Below are 14,118 nucleotides of genomic sequence, written 5' to 3'. Positions count from 1 at the left end.
TCATCGTTAAAACCGCCATACTGAGACTCTTCCCTCGAAGGCTTCAAGTAGATGATGCACCACAATCTTGCGCACCCCCTTCAACAACACAACAGCAACAACAGGCATTTTAAGGCCATTTTCCCTGCTAGAGCGGGGGTTAGCCTTGCGGGCCCCATGACAATCTTCTCCATTTTGCCCTATTTTCTGCATCTCCCCTTGTTAACCCCCTTGCCCGCATTTCTTCTTCCACCTCCTTTAGCCAAGTCTTTCTCGGTCTTCCCCGTCCTCTACTCCCTTCTACATTCATTTCCATCACTCTTCTCAACCAGTCACTTTCATCCTTCCTCAACACAATGCAACCCCCTTCCTTACCCACAATTTATTTTTAACTTCCATTGACCCTGCTTAGCCTAACCCTTCTACTTGTAGTTTGCTGTGTTTTGTCCCCTCCTCTCTGTCCTATTGTACACCGCTCCTTTCCTGTGCCATCTCCAGGCGCTGCATAACGTCATTGCCAGTCACCAAAGGGAGCCCAGCAATGACGCACGCTGAAAGGGAGTACTCGGTTTTCACTCCTGTTGTTTTTTTGTTGTACACCGCTCCTTTCCGATGCCATATCCAGTCATTGCAAATCGTCATTGCCGGGCACCGAAGGGGACTCGGCAATGGCGCACGCTGAAAGGGAGTACTCAGTTTTCACTCTGGTTGTTTGTTTTCTTGTTTTCTTGTTTGTTTGTTTGTCCGGGCGATATCTCAGCCATCATTTGAGCTGGGAAGCTGAAATTTGGGCACAATAGTGAGTAAGTACTTTGTCAAAAACCTTATTTTTTGTTTTTTGATTAATCAATTTATTTATGAGTTACTTAATTATTATCGATTAATTAAGTACTTATTAATTTCCTTTCTCATCTGGGCAATATCTCAGGCACCTTTTGAATTAGGAAGCTGATATTTGGATACAACAATGACCAAGAAAGTGATTTGGCTATAATGGATATTTTTGATTTATTGATTAATCAATTAATCGATTAATTATTTAATTATTCGATTAATGACTATCAATTAATTTTTTGTAAGTTACCGATTCGGATGAAACGGTGGTGGTTTAGATATTCTCTTAGCCAATTGGTTAATTATTTAATTATTTTATAATTACTATTTATTTATTTTCATTTTTAATCATTTATTTGTTTTCTTTCTCATCTGGGCAATATCTCAGGCACCTTTCGAGCTATGGAGCTGATATTTGGACACGACAGTGACCAAGTGATCTGGCTATAAAGGACATTTTTGATTTATGGATTAATCATTTAATCGATTAATTATTTATTGATTAATCAATTCAATATTTTTTTCCCCCTATTAATGACTTATTTAATTAATTATCAAAAGTTGCAGCTTCAGATGAAGTACCGGTGGTTTAGTATGCTGCTAGTCAATTGATTAAGAAAATATTGTATGATCATTATTTGTTGATTTTAATTATGCAATTAATCAATCAATTATTGTACATCTCTCCCTCCCAATACAGTTTCTATGAGCTGCGCCCCGGCAATGCTGCACTGGAGGATATTTTTTTATTTGGCATGGGGGCGGTTGGTAATTTGAATGTATCTGTACTTGTTTCTCTTGTTTATTCCTCTGCTTATTGTGTTGCCCCACTTGCACTACTGTGAGTTCTTCCATGAGGCCTGATCTTGTAAAGTAAGAAAAATAAAGAAATAAAACCCTTCTTCGACGCTCTTCCTCACCATTTGGTTGAGAAAATTCATTGGATATTTTGTTGTCGGTCTGCAACGTGTACCTTGAGTCACATAGGAGTTGAACAGCACGTTAAGACCGAAAAACATATTTCCTTTACTACGTTAATTGAAGATAATTTTCAAAAATTCCAATGAAATGTGCCATAGAGTGGAAGCAGAGCGTGACGGCGCTTTAAGAAACGTCCGTGAAGTGCAAACGGCTCTTCTGGACTATCGGAAGCACTTGGCACAAACTCTGCAGCAGGTTGCTTGGTGTATTATTATTATTATTATTGGTGTAATGTCATTTGGTAAAAATAGTTTTCTTTGCACTTAATTGTTTAATTATGCTCTTGTATTCTGGAATCATGAATTTTCTTACCTTTTATCTTCATTAACTTATTTTCATTTCAGAAGGAGCAACATGAAGAGGAGCTGGTGATGCAGATGCAGACGCTGAAAGGTGAAAATCAAGCGCTACGAGATACATGCTGGTTGGTACATGGGAAGTTAAAGTATGACTTCGCTTCCCACTTTTAATACTCGATCGACATATTTTAACTACGAGGCATCGATTATGGATGCTTATAGAAGAATGTGTCAAACATTTCCCAAAGTGATACTTTTAACTTGGAGGTTAGCAGATTGGAGGTACACACACTCACCTTTGAGCCATTTGGCCTGGGCTTTTATCCCGACCCAGCTATAAACTTTCTCCCTGGGGATTCGCATGCACGGCTATGTATGTGGGATTCCGACCCCGGTCCTCGCCCTCCGATGTAGACCGAGCCTCGAGTCCAGTTCTTGAAGAAGTAACAAGTTTATTGAAAAACCAAGCACAGCTGTGGAGCCACGTTAAGATGCTCACCAGAGACAAGGCGCCTTCAAAACGGTCTGAAAATCTACCACGAAAGGTCTTTTTTAAGTATAGTTCGACCTGTGGTCGTTATCCTAATTAAATTCAAGCAAAGCATTCCTAAAGTATATGAAATCGTCGCTCATCCCTGTATGTCAACACAGAGTGAGGTGATAGAATCAAGCTGTTGGTATAAAACAATACCCAGGACATGAACCACATTCCAGTCGTGTTTACTTTATCTGTTGCGATGGACCGTTGTTGCGATGGACCGATGCGATGTTGCGATGGACCGAACAACCGAACTCTCAAGACCTAACTCTCTTATCTGTCTCCCTCTTCCAAATCCTGGTGGCGTCTGGTCAAATCTGTTTCTGGTGTTTGTTCCCCCTCCATCCCCTCCCTCACCTCAAACGGCTACACGGCTGACTCCGCACGTGAAAAAGCTGAATGCCTCAACTCTGTGTTTGCCTCTAAATCTTGTGTCCCAAACCCATCCCTCTCTGTACCCACCATACCCAGTCGTACCCAGCTGCTCCTGGACTCAGTGTCCTTTCCTCCTGACAAGGTGGAAAAGTTTCTGTCAACCCTAGACTCTGATTCTGCAACTGGTCCTGACGGCATCAGCCCACGGGTCCTAAAATCCTATTCTTCCGCTCTTTCACTCCCTCTCTCTGTTCTCTTCACCCTCTCTTTTGCTCAAGGTCATCTGGCATCTGCTTGGAAATCAGCCAACATCACCACTTTGCACAAAAAGGTGCAAAAACAGATGCTAACAACCACAGACCAATCAGCCTTCTCCCAATTATCAGCAAAGTCATGGAATCCATCATTGCTTCAGATATGAAATCTTTCCTCTTCTCCAATGGCTTGAACTCTGACCATCAATTTGGTTTCAGACCTGGTCACTCGACTCTGGACATGCTGCGTCTGCTTTCTCAACAATGGATGGAGGTCCTCAACGCCAAACAGGAAATTAGAGCTGTCTCTCTTGACATTTCACGTGCCTTCGATACGGTCTGGCACCCCGCTCTGCTCACCAAACTCTCCTCCTTTGGTATCCATGGAAATCTCCACGCATGGCTGGCGGACTTCCTCTCTAGTCGTAGTCAACGTGTGGCCCTGAATGGGTTTCTCTCATCTCCTATTCCTGTTCAGGCTGGAGTTCCCCAAGGCAGTGTTCTGGGCCCTGTGCTTTTTCTGGTCTTCATCAATGATCTCTCTGACTCTCTTGAAAATCCTCTCTGTCTCTTTGCTGACGACTCTACTCTCTGTCGCTCCATTCCTCATCCCTCAGATCGGCAGTCTGCAGCCTCCTCACCCTCTGCAGACCTGGACAAAATCACAGACTGGGCAAACAAGTGGAACATGTCTTTCAATCCTGACAAATCTCACACTCTTACGATGTCTCTCTGAAAAGACCGACTGGACAACCCTCCCATCCACTTTCTGAATAATCCTCTCCAAGAAGTTCTGTCACTCAAGCTTTTGGGTCTCACTATCTGCCATGATCTTTCCTGGGAAAACCACATTTCAAATCTGGCCTCCAAAGCCAGTCGCCGACTGGGCATCCTCCGTCGTGCGAAGTCCTTCCTTGGTACACCTGAGCTACTCACCACTTACAAGGCTTTCATCTGCAGCTCAATGGAATACTGCTCTCCCCTCTGGGCTGGTGCTCGTGCCTCACACCTATCTCGTCTTCACGCTGTTGAAACCAAAGCGTTCAGAATCATTGGAATCTCCCGCGATGATGCTAACTCCAAGGGCCTTTCACTCACTCACCGCAGGCAGGTTGGTGGTCTTTCCGTCTTCTACCGACTCCTCTCTGGCCTTGCCCCCCCCCCCCAGCTCTCTCTGGGCTCTGTCCCCCAAATATTCCTACAGGTCACACAAGATCTGCCTGCAACCCTCTTATGGTTAAACTGCCAAAATCAAGACTTTCTGCCCACCTTCACTCCTTCATTCCTCTTTTCTCCCGCCTCTGGATCAAACTCCCTCACTCTCTTCAATCCCACTCCACCCTCCAGGTCTTTAAAACAGCTGTTCACCACCATCTCTTATCTTCCCCCATCCAAAACCTTGATCTTTTCTACCCCCGCTAATTTCACCCAAAATCCTACACTTTTTTTTGAAATACCAACTTCTGTCCTGGAAGTCCTTGGTCTCCTTGTGTTTTATACCTCCCCCCCGCCCCCCTTCCCACGCCTCCTCCCCCCAAGCCCTCTCCCTCCCACACTTCTCCCTGCTCTCAAATGTTGTGTTTGTGTGCTTCCCCTTCTCTCCCCATCTTGTCTTCCGCTCCCTCTTTTTATATATTGTTTGTCTGGTTGATCTGTTTGTGAAATAAATGTCAGCTCTTTCACGAGCCTCGATTCAGTATACAAAAAAAAAAGAGATTGGAAAGCATGCAAGGTGACTTTGGCTTGAGTCAGCAGTTTGTGCCAAGCTTAAGAAATTCATGTTCCTATGTATTAAATTTCTCAATTAAGTATCATTCATTTAAATATTGTATTTTTACCATTGAATAAACCCTGGTTCCCAACATTCGTCCCTTTTGTTTCTAAATAACCATGTCGCAGAAACAATTTGATACGAGTAGAACAGGAGCCTCTTCGTCCTCAGCAGTGCATCTTGTTACGCCCTTTAGTGCCCGGAGAAGCTTCCAGCTCACCCTTTCCCCAGCGTAGGCATCTTGCCATCGTCAACTCCAATCGTAGGACTGAAAACATAAGACTATGTAAAACCGAGACAAAGCTACACCCGCAATGCTTAATCTCGGGTCGGTAAATTGTCGCCAATCAAACCCTCACTGTTGACTGAAATGACACTTGCATGATCGGCGCCATTTTGCAGTGATGCATTCTCCAACGGTTCATTCTCCAGCTGTGCTTGTGCTGTTATAGCATAGAGGAAATCCATGTTCTCCATGTGGTGACAGCAATTCTTCGGGAGTCAGACCCGAAGTGAAGTCGTCGGGAATCAGACCCGAGCTAAGAGCTTGTAGAAACAAATAAGGAAAAACAGGCACATCCAATTCCTGCACCCATAGGGGATTTTGTAAACATCACAATCCAATCCATCAGTCAATGGGTGGGGAAGAAGGGGAGGAACATACAAAGGGGGCTGAGGGGGGTGCAGAGATGATTCATAATTGCTGTCAGAAGAGTGTGAGGAGGCATCTTGATCTCGTGCAGCAGACAACACCATCGTTTTTTCTGGGTCTCTTTGGGAGGATTTTTTGGAGAAAGCTTCGCCACAAACATAGTTAAAAGAAGCTTCATTACAGAAATTTAATGAATAAAGCCTATGATGGCACTTAAAGCCATTAGTAACCATTTCAAAATTAAATTTATTAAAACCTATGAATGAAGAGCAGTATTAAAAATAAAAAAACCCAATATAAATAAATTAAGTAGTTCCTAAATCATAAACTGACAGACAGATAGAGTGAATCAATTGCTTCACCCCCATTTGCGTTACACGTGTGGGTCAACAATTTTTTTCTTTAGCGCTTTTTACAATTAACCGAAATGAATGTTTGAAAGTAACACACAAGGCAAACAGGTTAATGATGAGTAACTGAGAATCAAATAAACATAACCGTTTGATTGTTTTGTGCTTTGATGTTGATCTTATTTATAGGAGAATTGAAGGCTCTCGGGGAGAATTGGATCTGCGAGGACTTTTGAGTGAAGCTCAGCGAGCCTTGGAGAGAGATCAGCAGGAGGTGGATCGTGCGAGACAAACATTGGAACACGAAAAGGGCAAATGCCAGCAAGATGGGCTGACTCTGCAGCAGAACAAAGAGCAGCTGGACGTAGACAAACAACGCCTGAATGAAGTGATCCAAAAGCTTGAGCGTGAACAGAAGAACCTGGGCTGCACTCGGATCGATCTTGAGACTAGGTGGAGTAAAATCAGCGAAGAGAGGAAATTGCTGGATGCAGACATGACTTCCCTACATCAGGAAAGAATGACCCTTGGTGCGCTGAGAGAAGATCTAAACCAAAAGACGGCAAATCTTGAAACGGAGAAAAAATATGTTGAAGAAGAACGAGCTAGTTTACACAAAATGCGATTACAATTTCACCACCAGAGATTAGAGCAGAATGAAGAGAGCTCCAGGTGTGCTGAAGAATGTCGAGAACTCGAAGTTGGATGGAAAGACCTTGAGAAGGAGCGGGAGGCGTTGGCGAGAGAAAGAGCGCGGCACAATGAGTGTTGGGAGCTCGGGCGAGAGTTGGTGACCTTTGCTGAAAGAAATCTATCCGGGACAGAAAACTTTCTTGCACATTTCGTGCACAATATGTCACTGACCGGCCCACAGTTAACCAAGCTGATGTCTTGGCTTACAGAAGCTCACCGCAAGCGGACCGCAAGTGTGGCTGAGCTAGAGGAACGATTGTCTGGATTACAATCACAGGTAACAACAGCTCAGGCAGGGGTGGTATGTGTACCTATGTGTACGTGCATGTGTGTGTTTCGTGGTTGATAGATCTGCAGAACTTCAGGCCAAGGTTGAAATTATCAAGTGAAATGACGTGTGTGCATATTAGAAAGGACAAGCAGATACAAGAGGATCAAATGGGACTCCATCCAAGTTTGTAAATCGTCTTTTGCAGAATAGTGAACTGAAGCAAACTGTGTCATCATGTCACAAAGAGCTCAAAGCCTGCACCGCATTGACGGAGAAGGGTCGGCAAGACATGGAGGAGGAGAGGAAGCGGCACCATGCTGAGGTTTGGCTGGGAAGAGGGTGCAACTTGAAGAGGATATTTTGCATTGCTGTGGTTTCTTTGTTGTACAGTTGTTTCAATTACGCTTCTCAGTGGTATTTCTGCAGTCATTTTTTTATCACCTTATGCCTGACAACAGTGTGGTATTGCATGATTTGGCAATGTGGAGCATATGTAGATGTCACAGTATTTATTTACATCCACTGTACCGTGTGCAGACGTCTCATCTGCGTGGAGAGCTGTCCGATGCACGGTCCCAGCATCAGGGGACAAACGCAAGTGCTCAGGCTTTGCAGGAAATGCTCGCTGCTGTTACGGCCCACGGCTCACTGCTTGAGGAGACACAGGCCAAACTTAGGGCTCAGGTGCTGCCCTTTTTGTGCTTTTTCACCTTGTCCGTTCGTGTTTCAGTCAGTCTGGCTTGGCCTTATTGTTGCCTGGGTGGGTTGTGGATGGTCGATAACATTGGTCCGCAGGCAGTAATGATTGGCTCTTTTCTTCTAGGAAATTGATCCATGGGATATACAGTATATGAATCTGATGAAAAGCACAACTTTGCAATAATATTTTCAAAAATCAGTTACGCTTGTGGCGCACCTACACCTACCTGATCACTGCTTTACTGTGTATTAAGGTGTCTGAGCTGGAGAGAGATGTAGAACATCACCGACGGCTGCGGATCGATGATAAGAGCCACACTCAAACTGAGCTGGCTGATCTGCAGATGCAGTTAAAATACCGTTCACAGCAACTTGAGCAGACCAATGCAACAATCGGGTACCTTTACAACCACTATATATTTCCCATCATTTCCACATTATATCGGTGAATGACAACCAATCTTTATTTCGCTACCTTAAACCCAAACGTAACAGTTGAGATTACAACTGTGTAACTCATAAAAGAAGATCTAATTGTGCCGACTCCTCGTTATAAACGATGGAGGTTCTTCTTAAAGGCTCCTTGAGGTGTTTGCGTTATCCTTTTCACAGGAAACTTCAGGCAGACATCACGGCAGCTCGGGATGAGGCTGAGCGACACCACGAGGCTGCAAAGCAAAGTAGAAAGCGGGAGGAGGTCTCCAAGAACCAGGCACAGCAGCTACAAACAGAAATGGAACAACTTCGAGAGCGAGCAGACAAGATGGAGCTTCTTGGTAGGAAGGTCATGAAGATGCGGGATTGGAATGGAGTAATGAAGGGAGTTTTTTTGTATAACTTCTGTTAGTTGATGAATTGTTTCCTGGACATATTTCATATCTATGGCCGTTTTGTAAAGTCCATATCTTTTTGTGCCCCGAGATGGTGGGGCTAAGGCTCTACAGGCCGATATGGTAGCCTGTGCCAAGAAAACGCGCATGGCTGAAGAGGACGCTGAGAAAGCCCGGAAGGAGGCCCAGGAAGCCCTGTCGATGAGAGATGCAGCAGAAGAGGCAATGGCAGAAGCGCGAGAAACAATGAACAATGCGGAAGAAAAGTCCACAGATCTGAACAACCAGCTCAGGTGGGGTGCAGCACAGTGAGGTAACTGCTGCATTGCTTCCTTGGCCTGGCTGTGTTGGGTAGTTCTCTGTTGTTGGACCAACGACGTTCCAAACAGCTGTTCCTTCCCTCCCCCATCTCCATCTCCATCTTGACTGATATTGATATCACATTCACACCTATCAGTGTTGCTCCTCCTCTCGAGGTTTTTGTCTTATTTTGTTGCTTTCTCTCTGCAGAGTAAGCCGGGGGTGTGCGAACGAACGGGGAAAGGAGCTCAATTGCTTATCAACGGTCCTGCGGGAATGTCAACTGGAACTGCAACAGCGTTCAGCACAGGTAGGCCAAAGCCGAGACCATTTCCATTGGCTCAATTAAATTGAATGCCTTGAAAGTGCCATATTGCTTCTTACAGGTGCTGTTTGTGAATGCCTTTTGTAAATTGAAGTGAGGCCCACCCTGTTTTATAGGTGATTGAGATGGAAGTCATGGTGACGAATCTTCAAAATACTCTTGAAAAGACCCAAAAGCAGGTAAATTCCTTCAACTGCAAGTTCAGCCTTTTCTCACAGTGCGTGTAAGGATCCAATATATCTACCTCTACCAAACCACGTACTTTCAAATCCTGTAACTGTTCAGGTCTATTCATAAGAGTAACCATTCCTTTCACGCCGTGAAGTGCATAGGAGCTTCCAAGGCAGTTCATTGGCTCAGGAGTACAATCCTGGACGGGTCGCTACTCCGACACGGGATGCTCAGGTCTTTTGTCGACATGATGTGTGACATTTGTATTGTTAATTACATGGAATCGCAGGGTGAATTCCCCTGCTTTTTATGCCTCTGCTGTGGAAGTTGCCGGAGGCATAATACTTTCGGAATGTACATCCGTTTGTGGAGCCATCTGTCCATGCGTCCAAAGGTGCGTCTGTCTGTGATCAATTTTTGGTTTCATGATAGCTTGTGAACCATTGAAGGGAGTTTTTTAAACAAATTTATTGCAAAGGTGTATTATGGTGAAAATATGAATTGAATATTTTATAACCCTGGTGTTGGGCTAGCGGCTAGGGTGACAGCTTAGGATCCTAGGATCCTGGGTTCGAATCCCGGTCGATTGCTGAATTAACGCCAGGGGGGTTGACTCAGCCTGTCATCCTTCCGAGGTCGGCTAATTGAGGACCAGTTCACTGGTAATTCCCTGTTTGTCGTTAAAGGCGGCAAAAAGGGTTGGCGTCAGGAAGGGCATCCGGCCGTAAAACATTGCTTCAAAAAGGGGACCGAAAAACAACAACAACCACGGTTCCCGAAAAAGGCCAACCCCCGCTTGCGGGGAAAAATGGCCTCTAAAGGTGGTTTTTTTTTTCGTTTTTTAAATAAATATGAATTAAAAGTCGAAATCCTCTTCTTTTTCACGATTGGCCGTGAAGTCACACCAGGAAGTTGATTGCCACTTCCGTATTGTGTACGGGTTACTTAACGGAATGATTTAACTCAAACGGCGAATAATTTTCGAATTTCGACAAATATGCCAGTTCGGTGCGTCCTTGGTGGTTGTAGAAATACAAACCGAGACGGTTTCATGCTACATCAATGGCTGAGTGTGGATCAAGCCTTCAAGATGTTCACATTTGTGCTCGGAACATTTTACAGAACACTGTTGTTATGAAACAACAGAGGTGGCTCGATGTTGCTATTATCTGCCACGATTGAGAGAGGATTCCACCCCCACGATTAAGTGGGAGAAACAACCGCCGCTCGAAACCAAGACCATCTAGCACCACTCCCTCCTCCAGAATCCCCCATCAACCGTCACCCTAGATAACAATACCCACAACCACCCACAAACCCCTCCACCATCCCTCATCAACCATCACCCTCACAATACCCACCACCATCCCATAACTCCACCCCCCCTCCACAATCCCCCATCAACCATCGCCCTATATAGCTAACAATACCCACGACCATCCCATAACTCCCCCCTCCCCCATCCAAGATTTAACTCTAATTTCTGCGCAACACTCAGATTCTTTATATAGGAACTGGCATTCTGGGGATTCCCCACAGGAAACCCGACGTGTCCGCCACGGCTACTGCTCGCACTGTGGGAATTTCCGCAAACGTCACTCGTATCCGGGCTGCCCCAAGACCTTCGCCACGCCCACTCTCCCAGCGTGGGATTTCCCCAAACCATGACCGGTCGTGGGACGTCCCACGGTCCTCACATCATTTACGCACACATCTCTCTGTCTTTCGCACACGACGCATGCTCACAAGTCGACTCAAAATCCCTCGCACACCATTCATTCACATGGGCCATTCCTCGTTCTTTCACACACCATTTCTGTATGGCACCACTGTACTTAGAAGTTAGAAGCCATGATAAATCACTTGTACAACTTTATACGCTAATAAAAAAAAAACAAAGAAACGCATCAACCAAAGACTGAACTACTCGACCTGACCCGGAAGATATCGTTACTGATGCCTGCACGTCTCTCAGCACCCTCCTTCCTTCCTTACATGTAAGAGCTGCTTCATCAGGATGACGATAACCATGCTGCGGTTGCACGTAAGTGTGGAACAGTGCCAATGCAACCGAATCGTGCAAATATATGTTGGAACCCATCTGTGGATCGGTCCCATCGGCCGATGGGTCTGACCCGTTTGCGGATCCGCAGATGGGTCGCCCATCGGCCGATGGGCGACCCATCTGTGGATGCACGAGAAATGACAATGCAGACCCATCGGCCGATGGGTCTGCGCCATCTGCGGATGTGTTGTTCACCTTGAAGGAATGTGTTGACAGAATGGTGCTCTTCAATCAGGTACACAGTCATTGGAATTACATGTGGTAGGAATTTAACAGAGATGATTTTTAAATGTTTTATTATCTATTTCTACCCATCTATTTATACATTTTGTCAATACATTTTTGGTTTTTGTCAACCCAACACACTGCCAGTGCCACCAGCGAAGTAGACCAGCGTTTTTAAATGGAGCGACATTATCTTAAACAAACCACATGTCACGGACTGCTTTATAAACATTTATGACATCAATTGCTTATTTTTAGGTTCAAATAAACATACTCATTCACCATTGATGCATACACATTCCTTCAAGGTGAACAACACATCCGCAGATGGCGCAGACCCATCGGCCGATGGGTCTGCATTGTCATTGCTCGTGCATCCGCAAACGGGTCAGATCCATCGGCCGATGGGACCATCAGACCCATCGGCGGATCCGCAAACGGGTCAGACCCATCGGCCGATGGGACCGATCCACAGATGGGTTCCAACATATATACATCCTCTATCGGAATACTCGCCAATTACAGGACAGCGTCCACAACCTTTTTATTTTTGTCCCTTTTTAAATTTTGTCCGTTAAATTCATAATCCATTAAAATGAGGTGTGTTAAATCGAGGTTCTTTCTACTGTATGTGGCCTTTTAGAAATAAAATAAATAAAAGGAAGGTAGTGTTTTTATTTTTATATATCTATCTATATATATATAAAATAAAGTTTTTGTTTGTTTGTTTGTCTGCACGCGCTAATCTCCTGAACGGTGAAAGATAGGAGGAAACCTCTAAAACAAAAAATGTCGGGGCGGGACCCGGGAAGGTTATAGGCTAGGTGGCGAGGCCGGTCGAGGCCGCTTCGGCCGGGCTGGGCCTATTTCGCAATTAAAAGCTGAGCTGAATTATCGTAGTCAATTTTCTACGGCCGCGAGTAAAAGCTGAATTATAGTAGTAGATTCATTCAAAAAGAACCAAAAATGTCTGGACGGGCCCCGGGAAGGTTATATGCTCAGTGGCGAGGCCGCTTCGGCCGGGCTGGGCCCATTTCGCAATTAAAAGCTGAGCTGAATTATCGTAGTCAATCTTCTACCGCCGTGAGTAAAAGCTGAATTATAGTAGTAAATTCATTCAAAAAGAACTAAAAATGTCGGACGGGCCCCGGGAAGGTTATAGTCGAGGTGGCGAGGCCGGTCGAGTGTGCCTCGGCTGGGCTGGGCCCGTTTCACAATTAAAAGCTAGCTGAATTATAGTCGTCAATCTTCTACCGCCGCGAGTAAAAGCTGAATTATAGTTGTAAATTCATTCAAAAAGAACTAAAAATGTCGGGACGGGCCCGGGGAAGGTTATAGGCTAGGTGGCGAAACCGGTCGAGGCCGCTTCGGCTGGGCTGGGCCCATTTTGTAATTAAAAGCTGAGCTGAATTATCGTAGTCAATCTTCTTCGGCCGCGAGTAAAAGCTGAATTATAGTAGTAAATTCATAGATACTTGCACGATACTTGCAAAATCCACCCTCCCCACCCCCAAGAAAATTTTTTTCCATTGATACAACAAATTGTCCATTTCATCAAGATTAAAATTGACAATATTGATCAAAGTTCGGGTCAACAGGAAGAAAAGTGACGATTTGAGGAGACACAGGCCAAACTTAGGGCTCAGGTGCTCCCCTTTTTGTGCTTTTTCACCTTGTCCGTTCGCATTTCAGTCAGTCTGGCTTGGCCTTATTGTTGCCTGGGTGGGTTGTGGATGGTCGATAACATTAGTCCGCAGGCAGTAATGACTGGCTCTTTTCTTCTCGGAAATTGATCCATGGGATATACAGTATATGAATCTGATGAAAAGCACAACTTTGCAATAATATTTTCAAAAATCAGTTACGCTTGTGGCGCACCTACCTGATCACTGCTTTACTGTGTATTAAGGTGTCTGAGCTGGAGAGAGATGTAGAACATCACCCACGGCTGCGGGTCAATGATAAGAGCCACACTCAAACTGAGCTGGCTGATCTGCAGATGCAGTTAAAATACCGTTCACAGCAACTTGAGCAGACCAATGCAACAATCGGGTACCTTTACAACCACTATATATTTCCCATCATTTCCACATTATATCGGTGAATGACAACCAATCTTTATTTCGCTACCTTAAACCCAAACGTAACAGTTGAGATTACAACTGTGTAACTCATAAAAGAAGATCTAATTGTGCCGACTCCTCGTTATAAACGATGGAGGTTCTTCTTAAAGGCTCCTTGAGGTGTTTGCGTTATCCTTTTCACAGGAAACTTCAGGCAGACATCACGGCAGCTCGGGATGAGGCTGAGCGACACCACGAGGCTGCAAAGCAAAGTAGGAAGCGGGAGGAGGTCTCCAATAACCAGGCACAGCAGCTACAAACAGAAATGGAACAACTTCGAGAGCGAGCAGACAAGATGGAGCTTCTTGGTAGGAAGGTCATGAAGATGCGGGATTGGAATGGAGTAATGAAGGGAGTTTTTTTTGTATAACTTCTGTTCGTTG

At 44.9% G+C, this 14,118-nt stretch overlaps 1 protein-coding gene across 1 annotated transcript in view; it reads left to right on the top strand.

Annotated features, from left to right (window-relative positions):
* Positions 1–14,118, top strand: part of LOC137429963 (uncharacterized) — a 54,540-nt gene that overhangs the window by 30,585 nt on the left and 9,837 nt on the right. Inside the window, exons 6-17 of the mRNA XM_068120368.2 lie at positions 1,893–1,989; positions 2,139–2,218; positions 6,223–7,003; positions 7,203–7,319; positions 7,535–7,681; positions 7,951–8,093; positions 8,309–8,472; positions 8,618–8,819; positions 9,037–9,136; positions 9,268–9,330; positions 13,522–13,664; positions 13,880–14,043. Of these exons, the coding sequence (XP_067976469.2) occupies positions 1,893–1,989; positions 2,139–2,218; positions 6,223–7,003; positions 7,203–7,319; positions 7,535–7,681; positions 7,951–8,093; positions 8,309–8,472; positions 8,618–8,819; positions 9,037–9,136; positions 9,268–9,330; positions 13,522–13,664; positions 13,880–14,043 (2,201 nt within the window). The remainder of the gene's footprint in view (positions 1–1,892; positions 1,990–2,138; positions 2,219–6,222; positions 7,004–7,202; positions 7,320–7,534; positions 7,682–7,950; positions 8,094–8,308; positions 8,473–8,617; positions 8,820–9,036; positions 9,137–9,267; positions 9,331–13,521; positions 13,665–13,879; positions 14,044–14,118) is intronic.

Source organism: Myxine glutinosa, chromosome 6 (genome assembly GCF_964187855.1).
Source record: "Myxine glutinosa chromosome 6, kmMyxGlut1.1, whole genome shotgun sequence".
NCBI classification, from domain to species: Eukaryota; Metazoa; Chordata; class Myxini; order Myxiniformes; family Myxinidae; genus Myxine; species Myxine glutinosa.
This window is presented reverse-complemented; position numbering and strand designations above follow the sequence as displayed.